Raw genomic sequence first — 19,212 nt, 5'->3', positions numbered from 1 at the left:
ACGTCCCCTGCGTCTCTGAGGAGAAACTATTTTGTGCCTTGCATTTGAAATTAAATTACCGGGAGACTGACACCGTTTTATTTTGTGAAGTACAAAGCCTGCAGAATGTTAAAAGGCTGTGCACTGAAATGTGGACATTTTTTTGCCCAGAAATTCCCCTCAGGCGTAGGACACAGAGAGGCTGGAGGCGCTCCGAGAACGGCGCCTGAAATGTCTGTATTTCTGCAAAGAAAGGCGAGACGGGGAGCAGGCTAGAGGCCTTCAAACGCCTCCGAGGTCTAAATAATGCACGAGGTGGGGGGGGGGGGGGAGAGAGAATGCTCTAGAACAAGACGTCGCAGTAGGAGGCGCCCGGGAAGACCTAGGAGCAACATCAGAACATGTGCATTTATTTATTTATTTACTTCAGGGTGGAGGCAGGAAGGGTAATGGAATTCCAGAAAAAACTGGAGGGAAAGGCTGGGGGGGGGGGGGGTCCTTAGAGAGGAGGGGCGGGAAGCACCAGGCTCTAGCACGCTGCCCCAGAAGCGACTGCAAGCTGGCACCGGTCCTGCCTCTGGATCCACCTGCGAAAATGCCTTTAACAAAAAAAACCCCATCATTCATGAAAAGTCGAGGGCTCCTCCCCTTGCGCAGCGCACGGCTAAGTTTGGGAGGAATTTATGTAACACGTTTTAATTGCTGGGAAGAGGGATGAGGGGCAGGTAAGAGCCTCGGGCTATATCCGGCTAGGATCCTCCCTCCTTCTCCTTGTTTACTAGAAGGGCGAGCAGAGGCGAGCTTGTCTCAGTTGCAGACGGAGTCCGATTTCGCTGCACACGCCGCGGCGGCCATGGCCACCACCGGACCCATCCGCGAGCTGCAGGACGAGACCCTCTGCCCCGCCTGCTCCCGCTACTTCGACGACCCCGTGACCCTGGAGTGCGACCACAGCTACTGCCGGGCCTGCATCGCCCGGCACTGGCGGCAGGAGGCGACGGCGGTCCCAGCCGGGCCCGGCGCGGGCTTCTCGTGCCCCTGCTGCGGACGCGCCTTCGAGAAGAGGAATCTGAGGACCAACATCCAGCTGGCCGTCATGGTCCGGATCGCCAAGAACCTCAACTTTGCCCCCGCCGAGGGGCGGGAGCCGCGACGGCGGATTCAGCCGCGCCCCGCCACGCGGTCCATGGTGTTCAACCAGGGGGAGAAGGTAAGGCAAAACCCCCATCCTGGAGCTAGAGGTTCATTCCCCGGGCGCCGTGCTGCGCAGGGAATAGAAAGTCCCCGGGCGACCGCTTGCCTTGGCGGACTGACCAGCTGACGGGATGCTGGTCCCCCCCCCCTGCAGCAGACAGGGGGCGAAAACCCCCCAGGCTGCGCTCGCTATGCCATCGGCCACTGGACAGATCCAAAAGTCCAGGAGAGCCCGGAGACCTCGCAGAACACAGCCAGAGGTTCCTGATCCATTGCTGCTGAGCAGTGGCCAAGAGAAAGATTTCCGTGCCTTTCTATCCCTGGAGGTAAACTTCCCAGTATTGGCTCCAGGACAGTCCGGGGTGAAATTACTACAGCATAATTAACCCTCTCACGTGCCGTGACACGGAGAGAGTCAAGCACGTGATGTCTTATGTTCCAAGCAAGGCTACCTATTAAGTTACAGTGCCTGGATTGCATCCTTCTGACTAACTGCTTCCTCCCCTATCACTCTTACCTCCCCTCAGGACTGCCACTGACACAGACGCTCACTGTCCACGAAGGGCAGTGCCACGGGATGCCCTAACTCTCCGCAGACCCCCACAGTGGCCGCCAAGGCATCCTGAGAGAGAGAAGGATGGCAGGACCAATGCACCGCTGACTACTCTGACTTACCACTAATGCTTCCCTACCAGTGCTGATTCTTAGCACCTGTTTGTTTATTTCGTTCCCTGTATATTTTATTTTTTATGTTTTTCTACTTTTTTTTTTTTTGGTGTAAAATGTATGCATCTTTTGTTATGGACTCACTCCCTGCCAGTGCTTTAAAAATCTCCCCTCCTCAAGCCCTGTGCCTCAGCTGCCCTGCTGTATTCATGCTTTACTTTTATCATTTGGACACCTGCACGGGGCTCTGACGGAGTCACGTTGCAGCTGTCCGTGCTGTATTCATGCTTTATGTGTATCGATGTGATGCCTGCACATGGCTCTGTTGAAGATCCATTTGTCAGCCATCCGTGCTGAATTCATGCTTTACCTTTATCAGGATGACACCTGCACAGGGCTCTTCAGCTGTCTGTGCTGTAGTCATGCTTTAGGTCTATCAGCAGGATGCTTGCACAAGGCTCTGATGAAGATCCATTTGTCAGCTGTCTGTGCTGTATTCGTGATTTATGTGTATCGGTGTAACACGTGCATGGGGGTGGGGGAGTTCTAATGACAAGCAGTGCAGCAGCACCCAATTTACTCAGCTTCATAACAGCAAGAGCAGCTGTCAAAACCTTTTAGAAACACTAACTTATCTTCTCTGGGAAAGAAATACCATAAAGTGAAGGAGCCTCGTGATTCTCTTTAAGCGATACGGTGTCTTGTAGCTGCCGCTTTAAGCTGCTTCTGTTGCCTGTTTTACCAGACTTCTCTTCTAAAAGCTGCCTTCCCAGGATTCAGGCGGGAGGTGTGTCCCAGCAGCTCCCCGTGGCTCTGCACACAATCCTGTTTACTCTGTGCTAAGCGTGGGAGGAGGTTTTCAACTGCTAGTTTATCTTCCAACACCATACTGGTGGGTTTTAGCAGATTGTGGTTGGTGATCTGGAACTGTGACTGCCAGCCATAATGTGACATAGTAACATAGTTAAAATGCTAGCAGAGAAAGACCAAAATGGTCCCATCTAGTCCTGGGGCTGGGTAGGCCTGACTATGATGTGGTGATCCTGTGACAGAGGTCGCTGACTGTGACATGGAATGACCGACAACGGGGTGGCAATACTGTGACGGTGGGTTGGGGTCTTCTCCCCGTTTGAACTCTGCCTCTGGGGTCCCTATAGAACCCATCTTCCATAAGAGGTGCAGTACCGGCTTTCCATCACAGGGTGGCGCTGTTAGCCCTCTGCTAGCTTGCCTGATCTTGTTTTATAGCATTTTTCTACATAATAACCTTATATAGATATAATTTAATATTCTCTGTATAGCACATTATTTATTGCTTTAATATACTGAATGGACTGTAAGATACACAATTAACATTGCCTGAAGGCTTGCATCGGGTTCTCCTTATTTATGTATTTAAAAGGACAAATGTAAATGTAGAATAACCCAAATATGTATTAAAATATCTGTTGATGCAGTTACAATTTCACGGTCTGCTGCATCTGCTTTGTCTGGGTGAGCGTTTAAAGCAGATGAGTACCTGGCTTCCCACCCTGACTCCAGTGGCCCCCAGAATCCCAGACACCCCTCCTCAAGCTCTGGCCAGAGAGTGGGTATCTGTTTTAGGCTATTCCCACCTCCTTGCCACAGTATCAGACGCCCGGGATCCCCCTCCCCCATGAGTCACAGTGGCAAGCATCCAGCAGGGTGGAAAGGAATTCACAGAGAGACAGGGAAGGGCTTGCCAGCTCTCTTCAGCTCCTAATTGGCTGTTTCATGTCATCCCTAATCCCAGGGCTGTGTCTGGTGTGTGTGTGTGAGAGAGATGGCCCAAACTGCAGAGGTGTGTGATGCAAACTCCTTTTCTGTTTGTTCCTTTGTCTCTTCCTCTCCTTTTATATCTCTGTCAGGCAGAATATCTCCCCCCCCCCCCTCCAGATCCACACACACACACACACTCCCTCTTTCTCTCTGCACTGAGGAATGCCAGCCGACAAGTTCATGCCAACAGGAAACACCCCGCAGGCGCCGTGATGGCGACCCCCGAGCTCCGGCCACGAGCTGCAGCAGGAGACCCTCTTCCCCGCCTGCTCCGCCAACCCAGTGCCCCTGGACTGCAAGCACAGCTGCTGCCAGGCCTGCAGCACCTGCCGCTGGCAGCGGGAGATGACGGCAGCTCCAGCTTCACGGACACCCCCCCCCGAGGATCAATGACCAACTGTCCATCGTGGTCCGGATAGCCACGAAGCTCAACTCGCCTGCCTCTCTTCCTGCCCCGTCCCCCGCCACGGGGTGGGAACCGAGGCGGCGGTGGTGGGCTTAGCCATGCTGCGCCAAGCATGGGGAGAAGAAGGGAGGGAAACAAAAAGGTCCAGATTCTGAATTTTGCCACTGGAGAATAAGTGGACCTGGCAGGTCAAGGGCCCTCCTTAATGGGGACGACTGGTAAAGAGCGACCCTGTGACCCCTCTGAGCTGTATCAGGAATACAGGCTTGGTGGCTTCTGGCTCTCGCTGTAAACATAGAAAGTGAGATCTGAATCTATTCTAGGAAATGAGCTGGAGCTGAGAGCTTCTGATCCTACCTGTGTAGTCATTCTCTAAAGGCCCGATTTAAGGTGGCTCTGCTTGCTGGCTTTAACAATCACTGCTGGACGAAGCAAAGTGTGGGCTGTTTACTGTCACCGGATGACCTCATAGGATAGCTACAGCAAAACGCAGCCTGGGCTTTCTATTCCAGTGGCGCTCTGCAGTGACTGATGGGAGAAAGGGGTTTTTAGCTTAGTCCACGATGCAGGTCTGCGCGGGGAGAAGCTCTCACATTAACCAAAGGGCTTATTTTATACATGGGAACTCTGACACAAAGGTGGTGCCCTTTCTTTCATGGCTGGACGTCTCATTGTGAACCTATTACCCCTGGCCTCTGTACAGGTCCCACTAATGGCTTCCCCATTCTAGGGGAGGTCAAGAGGAGTTGGACATGGATATTTTTTTGCGGGATCCACATTGTCCACAAATACGAATGGACCGTTGACCTCCCCTAATAACATTTTCGTTTTGGATTCCGTTCTGCACTCGGACCACCCCAAAGTTTCACCGCATGACAAGGGGTACGTGAGGATCCAATGGGGGGGGGGGGGGGCGAAATCCCACATAGTTCATGAATACCCCATGCGCCATTATGCCACCCAGTAATGTTTTGGATTTGCATCCAATCCATGCCAAATTTTCAGGAGATGTTGGGGAGACCAAGGGGAATTGGACACGAGCAATTTTTTTTTTCTTCCCCCAGACCCACACAGGCGTGTCCAAGCGAGGGGCCGTGAATTCTGGAGCAGGATCCATTTGGTTCCGTTGGGAACTTCTAGTACAGAAGTCCTCATCTCAGACTGCGCTCAGCTTTCTTCTTCTTTTGCCCTCTCTCATACCCTCCAGGACTAGATTAGCTAGCGCAACTCTGTGGGTGCTCTGGGCACTCGAGCCACCCCCCCTTCAAGATCAGATCTACCTGCCACATCACCTCTTGGGTCTGCTGGACCCCTGCGGCAGCTTGAGGAGAAAAGGAAGCACTCGCGGCACCAATGCCTCTCTCCATGGGCCTATAAATCTCAGTTCCCCGCGCCGGGCACTGATGTTCGTTTCAGTTTGTGCGCACTAAACGAAATATGCACATAGGCGATCGATTATGCACTTACGTAATTAAATGTGAACATAATAAAGCACGTAGTACACACTAAGGGGCAGATTTTCAAAAGGGTCCGCGCGTAAGATACGTGCATATCCCCCGAAAACCTGCCCCAAGTTCCCCCCTGCACGCGCCGAGCAAACCAGGATGGGAGGCCACCTATCGCTCACGGACAGGAGGCAGCGCCGTGCCGGAGCCAAGATCCGCCCAGGGCGCCAAATATTCCCACACCGGCCCTGGTCCCGACATCTGTGGAACGGGAAGAGGGGCAACCCCCTTTCTGCCCCGCCCGCGAGACGCTCCAGCCCCGTGCACGTTTCAGTGACCGTAGGGTGGCTCGTGCCACGTGCCCACCCCCGGCAAGGACCCTTCCAGAGCTTTGCCTACGGAGACCTTCTTACGGATTTTACTTCCTTGTTTGTCTTCTCGGTGCTCCTGACCCCAGCGGGGCTCGATCCGAGGACCTCACTAAGCCATTCAGTCGGCAGTAGCGAGGGGGGGGGGTGGTGTACGAACGTAGGGGGCCCGAGTTAGTAAAGGCTTTTCTCCCATTCTGTGCCTACGGGGCGGGAAAAATGCTTTAATAACTAGGGTCCTTAGATCGGGTTCAGGAAATACCTGCAGCTCCTGAACGTGGCTCCTCTTCAGCTGCGTGAGCGGAATCAGAGTTAAATAAATCATTAGTTCAACACCAAATCACGGATGACGGGGTCAGGGCCTGTGGCAGGTGTGAGCCCGCGCTCCCTCTCTCCCCCAAACGCCCACCTCGGCGCACTCTTCATCCTCCTTACGCGTCAGTGGGCCTCCATCCTTAGGCGCCCACCAGAAGCGATGTACGCTATCGGCTCTGCTCCGCTTCCTCGGGTCCCAGAAGAAAGGTGGCAGGACGCCAGGCCGGGGCGATCAAACGGTTTCTACAAATAGGCTGGATGTGAACTCGCCGAATGCGCTAAGTCCGGGGAAACGGGTCAGCTCAAATTTGACATCTTTTTTTTTTTTCCAGCTGACGTGGAGGCTCCTGCGATGTTGTGAGCTGCATCAGCGCACCTCGATTCAGAGGGGGGGGGGGGGGGGCCCGGTGGGGGTGAAACTTCCCGCCCCACACATGGACACCCTGGTGGAAGGTCCAGCAGGTGAAACTTTCCTCTGACTCCCGAGGCGTCAAGACATGGTCGCCTCGGCCACGCCAACCTGTTTGGGTCTCTCGTTTAAAAAGAAAAATGCGAGGGGGCGCGATAGGAAACGCGCAAGGGCCAGAGGAGTTGGGAAACCGATGTTGCTGGGGACTTGATTAATCAGTTACACTCCTAACTCGCCTTAATGTTCATTAATAAGTGCGTCAGCTGTTAGCACAAACAGAGTCATTAAAGGTGCACAATTGCTGAAAATGCTGGAAGAAACTCTGGCCAGGTGCAGAGAACAAACTGCGCAAGAGGTCAAGTGTCCTATTGCACACGGAAAACTAGTCCGGAACTTGGCTTTATGCACCAAGCCATTTGGTGTCCGGGATTCTGGGCCGCCTATCAAACCAGTTATCTTGATGAAAGCCACCCTTCTGTGGTAAGTGGGTTTTTAGGATCGGTGTCTTGGGCGTCTGGTTTAGCCACGGGCCGGAGGGCAGTTTGCCCAAAGGGCAGTTCCGCTGGCTGAAGCTCGTATGCTGCGATCTCTGGGCCAAAGGCCTTTCACTTGCTGCTGTGCTCCGGTGCCAACAGATGTCTGACTGGATGCAGCCAGAACGAACTGATGTGGTCAATGCACGCAGGAAAGTCACTGGAGGTTATGGGAGCCCATGGGAATGATTGTTTGTTCTTGTTTTACAGGCCCAACTGCAGGATAAGTTCAGAGATATGCAAGATTGTGTAAAAAGGAAACCTTGACTTAATACAGTCTTTCAAAGAAATGAGGTGTGTGTGTGTGTTGTAAGTGTTATGACTGGGTGTGCACGTGTGTGTTTCTGGGTAAGTTACTGCTGCAGCTTTTCGTGTTATTGGCAAAACTAAGATGTGCCACTAAAAAAAGCTACGTTGTTGTTGTTGTGACGGTTGTGTGTTTGCTTAGACTGGTTTTCTTATCTGCAATTTATTGTAACACTTGTCTTTACGTATAAATAAAAGTAAAAAAAAAACAAAACAGAAACCACACCCAATGCAAGAGGAGATTCCAGCAACACACAGAGAGCGCAGGGGCTGGAAATAGCAGGGGGGGGGGACTCCAGTAAAACCTTCACACAGCCTCCAGCCCGTCCCGCCAAATTAAGGAATAACTTCCGAACCCAGAACAAACAAGAGAGTCCGACAGAGCCGGGGAAACAGCGTACGGCCCCACACACAGCCGAGCGCACCGTTTAACCCCCGTTTGGCCGCGTGTTTTCGAGGCGCCTCGAAAACGTGCGGCCAACCCCCCCCCCCCCCCCCCCCGAAACTAATAGCGCTCATCACATGCCAAAGCAGGCCCTGGAAACTTGGACTCCACCGCTGACCAGGAGTAAAATCTCCAGCGCTAAGAAAACCCGCCTTAAGCCAGCAGTGAGGGGCAGCGCTAAACAGGATGCACGCTTTTCCACGCACATTTTGGGGGCGCAAAGCTCCTCGCTACATCAGGAGTAACATTTGCACAGAAAAAAACCGTGCATGCAGCTGCGATTAAAATCGTGCGCTCTGCCGAGCTCGCCTTGCTTAGCACGTCAGGCCCGGCGTGAGGGACAGAAGGAAGCCTTGAAATTCTGCGCCGTGGCTTCTTGGTCACCATCCAGCGCGCTGATCGCTAGCTCACAGTGGTCATCTTACAATGGGCAACAAACCTCTCTCACAAGCCTAGAAGGTTCTCACCTTTATCTTTACTCCCTATCTAGCTGGTGGTGGTTATCGGGCCTCCCTGTTCCCTGCATCCGCCACGCTCCCATCAGGGAGCCATCGCACCTGACCTCTCCTCCTTTGCAGGCGGCCGGCCTGCAGCTGGAGCGAGGCAGTCTGTGGAGCAGCAGCAGGGGGTGGCTGGCAGGCTGCCATGCACTTCTTGGAAAGCCCCCTTCCTGGGGACTGTAGGTCCTAGCAGCTCAAGGACCGACCCTCTTCTCCCTCCCCTCTGGATCTTGCTCAGGTTGCTTTCCACAGGGTCAGACAGGGTCTGAGGAGATGGCTGGAGCCGGAGGAAAAACCGCCTTTCCTCCTGTACTGTGCAGGCAAGAAACAAGTGGTAGCTCGGAGCGGATGAAGGGAGCTTGTCCTGTGTTCGGACCGTGCAGAATCCAAAGACAGGAGCGACACGCATTCCCAGAGCGGGGAGACCCCCCCCCCCCAAAACAAAAAAATAAAAATCAGAGACTTCCCAGCAAAGAATGAGCAGGAAAAGCTCTCATCTGGGAAGGAGGCGGCGCAGCGGCGAGAGCCGCCCAATCTGTCGCCTCCTGCCCGCCCGGACCCGGGGCGCCGTCCTCTCTGTGGAATGACTCAACCTGCCCTCCCGGCCTAACAGGTCGCCCGGCGCGGCGGTAACAGCCCGCACGGCGGAGCACGAGCCCGAACAAATCACCCAAAGCAAGCACAGTAAGAACTAACGCACAAGGAAAGCGGGAGCTGCCAGAGAGCCCAGTCCCACCTGCCACCTTAGGGCATGGGCGGCCAAGTCCAGTCCTGGAGACCACAAGCAGGCCAGGCTTTCAGGGCTCCCAAAAGGAGATAAGGTTTGCATGCACTGCCTCCACTGTACGCAGAAATAAGCAAACCCGGACTCTAACTTCAGTTAATCTCGGTCCTGCTGGATTCTCCTTCAGCAGAGGAGGATCTGCGTGGAGACTTCCCATCCAGTCCTGGTTTTCCTGATTCCACCCCCCACCTCTCCTAACTGCCCTATTTCAAGGCACTGTTCGAAAAATCCTCTGCGGCCATTGCATCCCGCAAGTGGCCGCACTGAAAATGCCTTCACCTAATGCCACAGATCTTATTGTGACTCCTTTAACAGACAGGAAGGGGAGGCTGCAAGAGGCCTCTCCTGCTGAGCGCGCGTGGAACCCCAGGGACTACAAATCCCACAATGCAATGAGGATGGGATGGACGTTCACCAAACCAGGCTCCAGCTCGGGGTGCAGGGACTCTCAGCCAAACATTTGGGGGCCACCGAGATTTACAAATACAGTATAAGGGCCCTGGGGTCAGTCCTGCCCTGGCAGGCCACGGTTTCTACAGAGATTTGGTTGAAGCAGGCCGCTGACAGGGTGCCAGTACCCTCCAGGAACGAGGGGGAAGGGGGGGGGGGGCAGCATAGCTGGGACCCCAGTCCAGGAACGAGGGCCGTTGCAAGGGGTGCGCAACAAGGGTGCCCACCTGGGGTGGAGGGAGAGAGGGTAAGGCCCCACGTCACCTGTGAGGTCAGTCCGTGAGTCTGAGAGCAGGCGTGCCCGCAGGCACCGTTTTGGCCAGCGACCCGGAGGAGACCTGCTGGAATTAGATCGGGGGGGGGCTTGGGAGGAGAGGGGACAATGGCATCAGGCTGTGTCCTTTGGCCATGCTCTGCCATTCCCGGCTTGATTCAGCGGTAAGGCCGAGTCACCGGGATTTTCTGAAGGGGCTAACGCTCGGCCCTTCTACACGGTCTCTCCCGCTTCATGAGAGATGCGTTACAGGGCCCCTCAATCCGCAGGACCGGAAACAGAGAGGAGATTTAAACAATCCCTTATCCAAACGGAGAGAGGTGCCTCAGGACGGCGTTTAACTCAAATTACTAGGGAATACCCCTCCCATTACTACTCCAGGACACACCATCGGGCTAATTAGTGACAGGTTTACCAAAAAATGAGGTTTTTTCAGTCATCTCACAAGGAAGCTGTGAAATCTATTGCCAGAGAATGTAGTCAGGCTTCGTGCAATAGCAGAGTTTTAAAAAAGGTTGGGACAAGTTGCTGTCGCAGAGATCCATAAATAACTTATCTCTGGGAGCGAGCACTACGGAATGGACTTTCCTGCCAGCGCCTGCCGGGTACCACTGAGCGACCCGGACTGCCCTCTGTGGGAGGACAGGATGCTGGGCTCCATGGCTCATTGCTGTGACCCAGCCTGGCACACCACAGGTCCTTCTGCACAGTCCCTGCCACTGTAAGACAGGATGTGTTACAGGAACACTCACTCCTGCACAGTCCCTGCCGTTGTAAGACAGGATGTGTTACAGGAACACTCACCCCTTCTGCACAGTCCCTGCCGTTGTAAGACAGGATGTATTACAGGAGCACTCACTCCTGCACAGTCCCTGCCGTTGTAAGACAGGATGTGTTACAGGAGCACTCACTCCTGCACAGTCCCTGCCGTTGTAAGACAGGATGTGTTACAGGAACACTCACTCCTGCACAGTCCCTGCCGTTGTAAGACAGGATGTGTTACAGGAACACTCACTCCTGCACAGTCCCTGCCGTTGTAAGACAGGATGTGTTGCAGGAACACTCACTCCTTCCGCACAGTCCCTGCCGTTGCAAGGCAGGATGTGTTACAGGAACACTCACCCCTTCTGCACAGTCCCTGCCGTTGCAAGGCAGGATGTGTTACAGGAACACTCACCCCTTCTGCACAGTCCCTGCCGTTGTAAGACAGGATGTATTACAGGAACACTCACTCCTTCTGCACAGTCCCTGCCATTGTAAGACAGGATGTATTACAGGAACACTCACCCCTTCTGCACAATCCCTGCCGTTGTAAGACAGGAAGTGTTACAGGAACACTCACTCCTTCTGCACAGTCCCTGCCGTGGCAAGGCAGGATGTGTTACAGGAGCACTCACCCCTTCTGCACAGTCCTGGTGTGTCATGGCAAATCTTAGCTGGCCGTCAAGCCATGCAGACACATACATCATGCAAGAGGTTCATTTGTTCACAGGGACTTTGTGTATTCTTCTTCTAACATTCTCTTTCTTAATAAATGTGAAAGAGCTTCAAACAGATAATTGTACAATAGCTCCCATCCGTAATAAACTCATCTTTTGAGGTGAAGGTAAGCAGGGCCCGGGGAAGCTTCCACGGCCAGGCCCAGGGGCAGAGAGCTGTGGCCAGCCTGCTCTCGCCCGCAGTTGCCTCCTGCGACCTTGCTAGCTCACGCTGCTCCAGCCGGTCACTGGATCTAACAGGCCGCTCACAGCTCCCTTGTAGCAAAGCCCCTGCTTCCGAGCCGGTCTGAACCGGCGCACGCAGGGGCCACCGCCGGCCAAAAGGCTGCCACAACAAGATCCTTTACAGCAAATGAAAACGGCTTTCTGCTTGTCAATACAACCCCACCCATTACAACTGGAAGTGCAGAAAACCTCAGGGTGCCTCCCCATATGAGTTTCTGATGTCAACAATATATTCTTTAAAAAAATCCCTCCATTTGAAGGTAATAACAGGGCAGCACGGGGAACGTTTTCAGCAGATATTCAACCTCTTGTGTAACTGCTAGCTCCAGCCACTAGGTGTCAGCACACTGGCGAGTGTCTGGTGCAGGTGAGGTACAAGTTCAGGTTACAGTTGGTAGGTGCCTACCCCAGAGGGCTTACCAGCTTTTGTGTTTACCTGAGGCAAGAGAGAAGTGAAGTAACTTGCTCAAGCTCACTAACAGCATCAGTGGGAGGAAGTGGGATTGGAGCGCTGCATTTCTTGGTTCTCCATCCACTGCTCTTAACCACTTCCACAGAGGGCCTGTGTTATCCTAGGGCCCCCCCTCTGTCTCACACGAGCGCCTGGCTATTCGTAGGCCCTGCTGCTCATCCCCGTTCCCCAGAATGCTGCAGGAAGGGCCGGTCAGGAAACGGATGCAAGGTCGCCCCGCAGGACCCGAGTGCCTCGGGCAGCTCCAGCTGAAAGTTCAACCCCAGCTCTTGGGGATTTTCAAGGTTACCCTGCAATTCTTGCCGCTCCTCTGGGGCAATCCTTTTTCTGCCCTGGCGGGTCACACCTACCCTCTTCAGCATCCCAGAGACGCAGGGGAGTAAGACCCCCCTTACACGGGAGTCGCAGAAGCAGGGCCAGAGCACCGGGCAGCTCCGCTTGGGCCCCGGGAACAGGGCAGTCCCTGGATAAAAAGGCCCCGAGCAAGGCTTGCGTTTGGTGCCTCCCCCCCCTACCCTGTCAGGCTCACAGACTGACTACAAAGGGTGGGGAGATGCCCCGGCTCCCTGGTACCCCGGGCAGGTGCCCCTCTTGCTCACCCCTTGCAGTGGCCCTGCCTGGGGCCAGGGGTGAGGCTAAGATGTGCTGAGACGTGGAAGCGGAGAAAGGAGGAGGCTAAAGGGGAAACTGGGCTAGGTGAAGGCAGGGGGGAGAGGCAGACGGTTTTGCAAACCATTGTGACCGCATATAAAATAACAATATAAATAAAATAGATGGTAAGGGGCGGGGGGGGGAGAAAAACAGAGAACTTAATGGAAGTTTCTGAAGCAGTTTTCCAAACACTGGAACATATTAGTCACTCTGACTGGCAAAAATGAGTGCTGCACCCTCCCCTCCAGGAATAATTGTCACAGTAAACACCCCCCACAGTGAAAACAATTGAGAAATCCTACAGGGTTACCCAGCAGGAACACAACAGCCTCCAGGCTGCACCAAGGCTGGAATGACCCCTTCCCCTTCCTATCCAGAGGAGGAGGAGAATGGAAAGGAAAGAATGTGGAGGAGATGAGGGAAAGTAGTCATGGGGATAGAAAAAGTCAGGGTGAGGGGAGATGGGGAAGGATGGGCAGGGAAGGGATAAGGGAGGGGAGACTGCGGAGATAAGGAGGAAGAGACAAAAGGGAGGGTGAAAGGAGCCGGAGGAGGGGCATCCTGGGAACCGATATTCATTCATCCGCAGAGCCTCTGTACAAAGACCAAGGGCATGCAAGGTCACGAAGGAACAAAATGCAATTTCTAATTTACTAAAGAAGGCCAGCGAACAGAAATACTATAACTGCTGATGAGAGAGGGGTGGTGGGAGGGGGAAAGCAGAGACAAGAACCAGAACTTGCTGGGGAGCAGGAAGAGACAGGCAGGGACAACAACCAGAGGCAAGTACCAAAGGAAGGTCTAGTCTAGTGGTTAGAGCAGTGGGCTTAGGACCCGGGTTCAAATCCTGCTGAACCTTGGCCAAATCACTTCACCCTCTATTGCATTGCGTACAAACTTTGGGCCCTGTTTAAGCAGCATTTTTTTTCCATAGACTCACAACAATGCGAGAAAACCTTTAGTAAATAGCTTGGCTTTGAAAAGGCAAGTAATCAAATCTTAAAAATCCACAATTTTTTTAAATAAGGAGGGGTGGCTATGATAAAGTATGCTGACCTTCAAGTCCAAGAAACGCAAAGCAAAATAAAATAATCAAATAGATCAAGAGAACAGAAATGAAGAACACAAGGCAAGATTAAAAAAAAAATAAAAAAAAATCAAGCCTTAGGCAGGTTGCTATTTTGAGCAGTCCTGCTAGTCCAGCTGCTTTGAAACAAACACCCAACCTTTAAAAATAATAACAAATCTGCAGTCTGAGCAATGCTGTGAGAAAAAACTGGCCAGAAGACTAAAAGTTAAAAAAAAAAATCAAGACAAAGAATGCAAAAGAGGGGGCTGATGCAATACTGTGCGCTGAGCCGAGCGCACTGTTAACCTACAGTCGGATGTGGGTAGAATAGGCGCTAATCAATCCCCTAATGCAATAAGGGGATTAGCGCATATTCAATGCGTGTCCAACACGGAGTGAATCTAATAGCACTCATAACATGCAAATACATGTGAATGAGGCTATTAGGCATTGACTCCCAACGCAAAAAAAAACAAAAAAGTGCGTCTCAGACGCACATTTAACTGTCATCTATTAATGCCTGCCAGGAGCAGGCGTTAATAGCTGTCGGACAGCCAGGAAAACCGACGCTGATAAACCCAGCATTGGCTTTCGTTGGCTTTTGCGACTACCATGCGCCACTAAAAACCAACGCCGGTCACGAAAACCGATGCTGGGTTATCGGCGTTGGTTTCCGTGGCTGATCAGCGCCAGCTTTGTAAGCGAGTTTATTGTATCGGCCCCTTGCTTTTGCAACTCATCGGAGGAGGGGGGATTATGATCATAGGGGAAGACCTGGGGAAGGATCTAAAGTGCTCCAGGCAAACGTCAGCTCTTGTTTTTATTTCTGAACCCCCCAACCACCGTCGCGCACCTCTAAAAACGAATTATAAAATGAAATCCAATGCAAAGTCGCCTCTCGCCCCGAAAACCCACCACCAAGGCTTGCTTTAAGTTAAGAGCTTCGCCACGCGGGCCACGTGCAGCCAGCTTTCCCGGTTCCAGAACACAAACACGCGCAGGGCTGTCCGCATCAGCCAATCGGAAGCCAGGGCGGTGTTCTGTGGTTGGAACATTGAGGAGGAGGTGCCCTTTCGCCGCCGCCAATCGGATCGACGGGGGCGTGGCCGTGCCCCATTCATAAAGAGCGCCGTGTTGGCTTCTCGTAGGCCGAGTTTGACGTTGTTGTTGTTGTTATGGTTGCGACGGGTGTGGAGGGGTTGCCCCCTGCGGAGATGTGCAAGGCTCGCGATCCCGGGGGAGCGAGGGCCGCCCGCCTGCCCCCGGCACAGACGGACGCGCCGCACGGGCGAGCCTTTCACCCCCTGTCCGGGAGCCCCGCGAGGAGCAGGAAGCGCTGCCGGAAAGTGCTCTACCCGCCAGTGGTGAGTTGGTGTCCAGCAACAAATAAATACTAAAAGCTGGCCGGATCTGAAAGTGGAACATGCACAATTGTCCTTGAAACAAAAGACCAGGCGAATAAAGATGGGTTATCCGATGAAACCTGTCAGCTCTTACCAAATGCATTGATTTGTAGAGCTGCTCCCCTGCTCATAGCTGAGGTCAGCCCCTGCCAGGGGTTAAGTTCCTTTTTATATTGTAAAGTCTCCCCCTACCCTAAATATACAGTGATCCAGATTGTTCAGTTGTGCGGTTGAAGTCTGAGCAGAAAACTCTTGTCACCAGGGAGGCCATCCATGCATACAGCACTGTGCAAAATAATTCACTTGACTGCAATGACCCTTCTCCCAAAGAACTTAGAAGGGGTGGGGAGGAATTAGGGATCCGTGGGATCAGAGAAGGAAAGGGGCAGCCGGCTGGGTTGTAGATAAAAAGCATATTTTTCACATCTGAGGAAAGCACTATTGCTAGCCATTAATAGTCTGATTTGTTGTGTCTCTGCCAGGTGAGGCGGTACCTGCCTGTTGAGGAAAAATGCCAGGGCCAGCGACTCCTCTTCCTCCTGCTGGCCGTCGTCTCGGTGCAGGTGTACAGCGCCAGCGAGAACCAGGAGGATGCCATGGTGTCCTGCAGCGTGCCGGAGACAGGAGCCCCACGGTGCCCCCCAGCGGGAGAGGGGCTGGAGGACCACTGGCAGAGGGAGGCTCCGTCGGCAGACAGCTTGGCACCAGGGCAGCTGCTCGCCTTGGCCTCGACAGTCGAATCCCCCATCTCTCTGGACATCACAGAGCTCTGGCAGGGAACACTGGCTAAGTACTGAGGCAGGGGAGCCGCACTGCCAGGCATGGGGGGCAGGTTTACAAAAGGATTTGGTCCTTCCCATAGGTACAAAGCAGGAGCAGGACTTTCTTCTGTGGAGGGGAAAAAAAAAAAGACCGGATTCTTCGCAATTCACTTGTATTACGAGCCACCTGAGACTTGATAAAGCCACTCGGGACAGTGGCTTCCTCTGGTGCCAGCACAATGAACAGGGGAGACCTCCGAGATTATAAGACCATGGAAGACTGGATGGCTGTGTGTCTGGACTTAGGGAAAAGTTTTATAAGAAGGGGGATGAACTTGCTTCTAGTTACACCCTTAGAAGAAAGCCAAAATCAATTACACTAGGCCATTTTTTGGGAGAGGGGGGAGAAAAATGTATATATATTTTTTCCATGTCAGAGTTTGGACAAGGTGGAGCGGGAAGGGCAGCTGTGAATATTAAAACCAAAATATTAATGTATTTAATATTATCATTTGTGTATTTATTGCAAGTATGTTTGAAAGTTATTTGATATTGCAAAGAGTATGTGGGAAAACCAGTTTAATAATTAAATTGCATTATTTTTATAATTGTCTGGTTTTTTTTTGCTGTGTCAGGTTTGTTGACGTAAACCATGTTGCTTATAGGCTGTAAGCGGGCACGCACAAGAGTGGTGCTTTAAGGAACACCGTGCAGAAAGGTGTACGTTGCTTCTAAATCCTTGCCGACGGAGACGTAGTTTTTAGTGCGTCTTGTGTGCAAAACAAGAGGAAAAATTGGCCATGGGAAAGCTGCCTCTGCTGTGCAAAGCATCAGGCAGCTCGTCCGTGCGTTTAATCAATGAAACCACAGCCCTGCGTGCTCGCTGCCCAAGTTTCCCTCCTCTGATGGAGACTCTGCACCCAAATAAACAAGAACGTTTTAAGAGCTCTTGGTTGGATGCAGTGCTGTACAATGCTCCGAAGCTGTGAGGTGCAATAAGTCCCTTCCCCAGAGAGCTTACAGTCTAAGTGGGTACCGGAGGCAATGCGAGATCAAGTGTAGGAGTGGCAGTGGGGGAAGGGGAATGTCAACCCTGGGTCTCAGCCCCGCTGCTCTAACCGCCGGGGCAGGTTTTAATCCCACAATGCGGGATTACAATGGCGTTCCGTGTTATGCAAACACATCTGGCTGTGTGGATCCTGTGCATCTACAATGCAAAAACGAAAAGGTGCGAGCTGGTTCCTTACCTGCAGGGGCCCATCAGTCCTATGGCTGCATGCATTACAGGCCATTGCTGGTCAGTACTTCATCCCCCCCCCCCCCCCCCCGCAGGGGCAATACATTTTCCCTGGAAGGCTGCAGTGAGCCCTTGACTATAAATGCAGCAGGTGCCTGGCAGGGGAGGAATGGTGCCACTCTGGGCAATGGCTCCCTCCAATCGCATTAAAGAATAGAATGGCAGCTTATCCCAGCAGCTTTGTCCAGTTTGCTGGCGTCTCCTCTTCAGCCCCTCAGCATAACCCAGGGCTGAGGGGATGGCCGTGCCCTAGCACCTGATCGGACAGCCCATGCCAGGGTCCTGTGATTTGCACAGACCAGGAGGGTGAAGAAAGACCAGACCCTACGCTCCATCCACATCTGCTCAGCTTGAGAGCCCCTTCTTCGCCCCTGGAGATCCTCTGTGCTTGTCCCATGCTCGCTTGTATTCAGACAACCTCCTTGTCTCCACTACCTCCGTGAGAAGGCTGTCCCATGCATCCAGCACCCCCTCTGTGACGAAATATTTCCTGAGTAGCCCATGACCTCCTTGGAAAGAGATCCACCTCCTCTGCATGCTAACCAATGTCTAAATATTAGATGCAGATATTTAAATGCCTCTCATATCTCCCCTTCCCTGGCTGCAGGGGACCCACATTCAGATCTTTTAAGTCTGTTCTCATATGCCTTACCATGAAGACTGTTGACCATCTTAGTTCCCACCCTCTGGCCTGACTCTATCCTGTTTATTCCTTTCATCTCATTAACGGAAGATTGGAACTCGCCCAGGCATTCTGAGAAATGCCGCTAACACAGCTTCCCCTAGTTTTTTCTGAGATCACATGCTGGCTGGCCTGTCGGTACAAGGCCTCTTCCTCCTCCTCTATCAGCTTTTGCTTGCCCAGGTGCAAGCTGGAGCCTGTAGTTTTCCATTCCCTGTAAAGAAACGCAAAATTGCAGATCGGACTGAAATAGGAACAAAAAAAGGCAGATGCAGTATCCCTCCCCCCACGTCAGCAAGTGCACCATGGCTTCCAAAACAAGAACTGGCTCCAGCTCTCCCGTGTGACCCACAGACTTCTGATGGCACGCGCTAGCCAGGGATGGACAACTCTGATCCTTGAGTGCTGCAAACCAGTCAGGATTTCAGATATCCACCATAAACAGGGACAGCGCATGGAAAAGCAACTCATGAATATTCAGTATGGATAATCTGCCCCGCCCCAACTCGTTCTGCCTGGTCTCAGTTCTGCTTTGACCACAGTCACTTGTGTATTCAGGCCACTGTGTAATGTCAGCTCCAGCCACTAGGTGGCAGCTGGGTGTTTTTTAGCACCCAGGGCTTACTGTAAGGTGGATTCAGATTCTCCCTGGCTGCTCCAAACCCAGTCCTCAAGGGCCGCCAGCCACAGCGAATAAGCAGGAGATCTATCTGCCTACCCATGAAATAGGCATGCGCGACATCCACGTACACAAATGGAGGCAAGCCATGCAAACAGACCTCCTGCATATCCCTTGTGCAAATCCCGAAAACCAGACCCCCTGTGGAAAGGGACATGACCTGTGCTTGTCAGGCCTTTTCACCTCTCTCGGTCCGGGCCAGGACATGGCACAACTCCAAGAGGTTCTCAGACCCGCTCTCCTGCATATGGCTTTGACAACACAGCTCCATTCCTTTCCAGGCTAATCCAGTCCTGGATTTGGGCCTCCCACATGGATTAATTGGAGGCAAAAAAAAAAACAACCAAGGACTGGAATTAGATGGTCCTGTAAAAATAAATACAAATAATGGAGCCAGTAAACCCCCCACAAAGGAGGATGAGAAATCTCCAGGACCGGGAGGGGGATTGTAGAATGGAGCTTCCCTGTTAGGATTGCCACCTTACCCCTGGCATGCAGGGTGATTCTGATTTTCCCCTTTCACTTCCCTACCAACATCACTACTACAAAGCCCAGGGTGCAAGATCCGCCTGCCTTACTGACCCGGGGCGAAGTGGCAAC

General features: G+C 52.8%; 2 protein-coding genes across 2 annotated transcripts; both read left to right on the top strand.

The window, feature by feature from the left end:
- Nucleotides 1-576: 576 nt before the first annotated feature.
- Nucleotides 577-3,305, top strand: LOC115080786 (RING finger protein 39-like). The gene is made up of 2 exons (XM_029585193.1): nt 577-1,189; nt 1,701-3,305. Exons 1-2 carry the CDS (start codon nt 833-835, stop codon nt 1,710-1,712), a joined length of 369 nt encoding a protein of 122 aa, XP_029441053.1. The 5' UTR covers nt 577-832; the 3' UTR covers nt 1,713-3,305.
- Nucleotides 3,306-14,913: 11,608 nt separating this feature from the next.
- On the top strand, nt 14,914-16,141 carry IER3 (immediate early response 3). Its single transcript, XM_029585087.1, has 2 exons — nt 14,914-15,154; nt 15,676-16,141. The coding sequence occupies exons 1-2, from the start codon at nt 14,966-14,968 to the stop codon at nt 15,988-15,990; spliced, it is 504 nt and encodes a 167-aa protein (XP_029440947.1). The 5' UTR covers nt 14,914-14,965; the 3' UTR covers nt 15,991-16,141.
- The last annotated feature ends 3,071 nt before the right edge of the window (nt 16,142-19,212 follow it).

The sequence above is a fragment of the Rhinatrema bivittatum genome, chromosome 19, assembly GCF_901001135.1.
Source record: "Rhinatrema bivittatum chromosome 19, aRhiBiv1.1, whole genome shotgun sequence".
Taxonomy (NCBI): domain Eukaryota; kingdom Metazoa; phylum Chordata; class Amphibia; order Gymnophiona; family Rhinatrematidae; genus Rhinatrema; species Rhinatrema bivittatum.
Note: the sequence above shows the minus strand (reverse complement) of the source record. Positions and strands in the feature narration are given on the sequence as shown.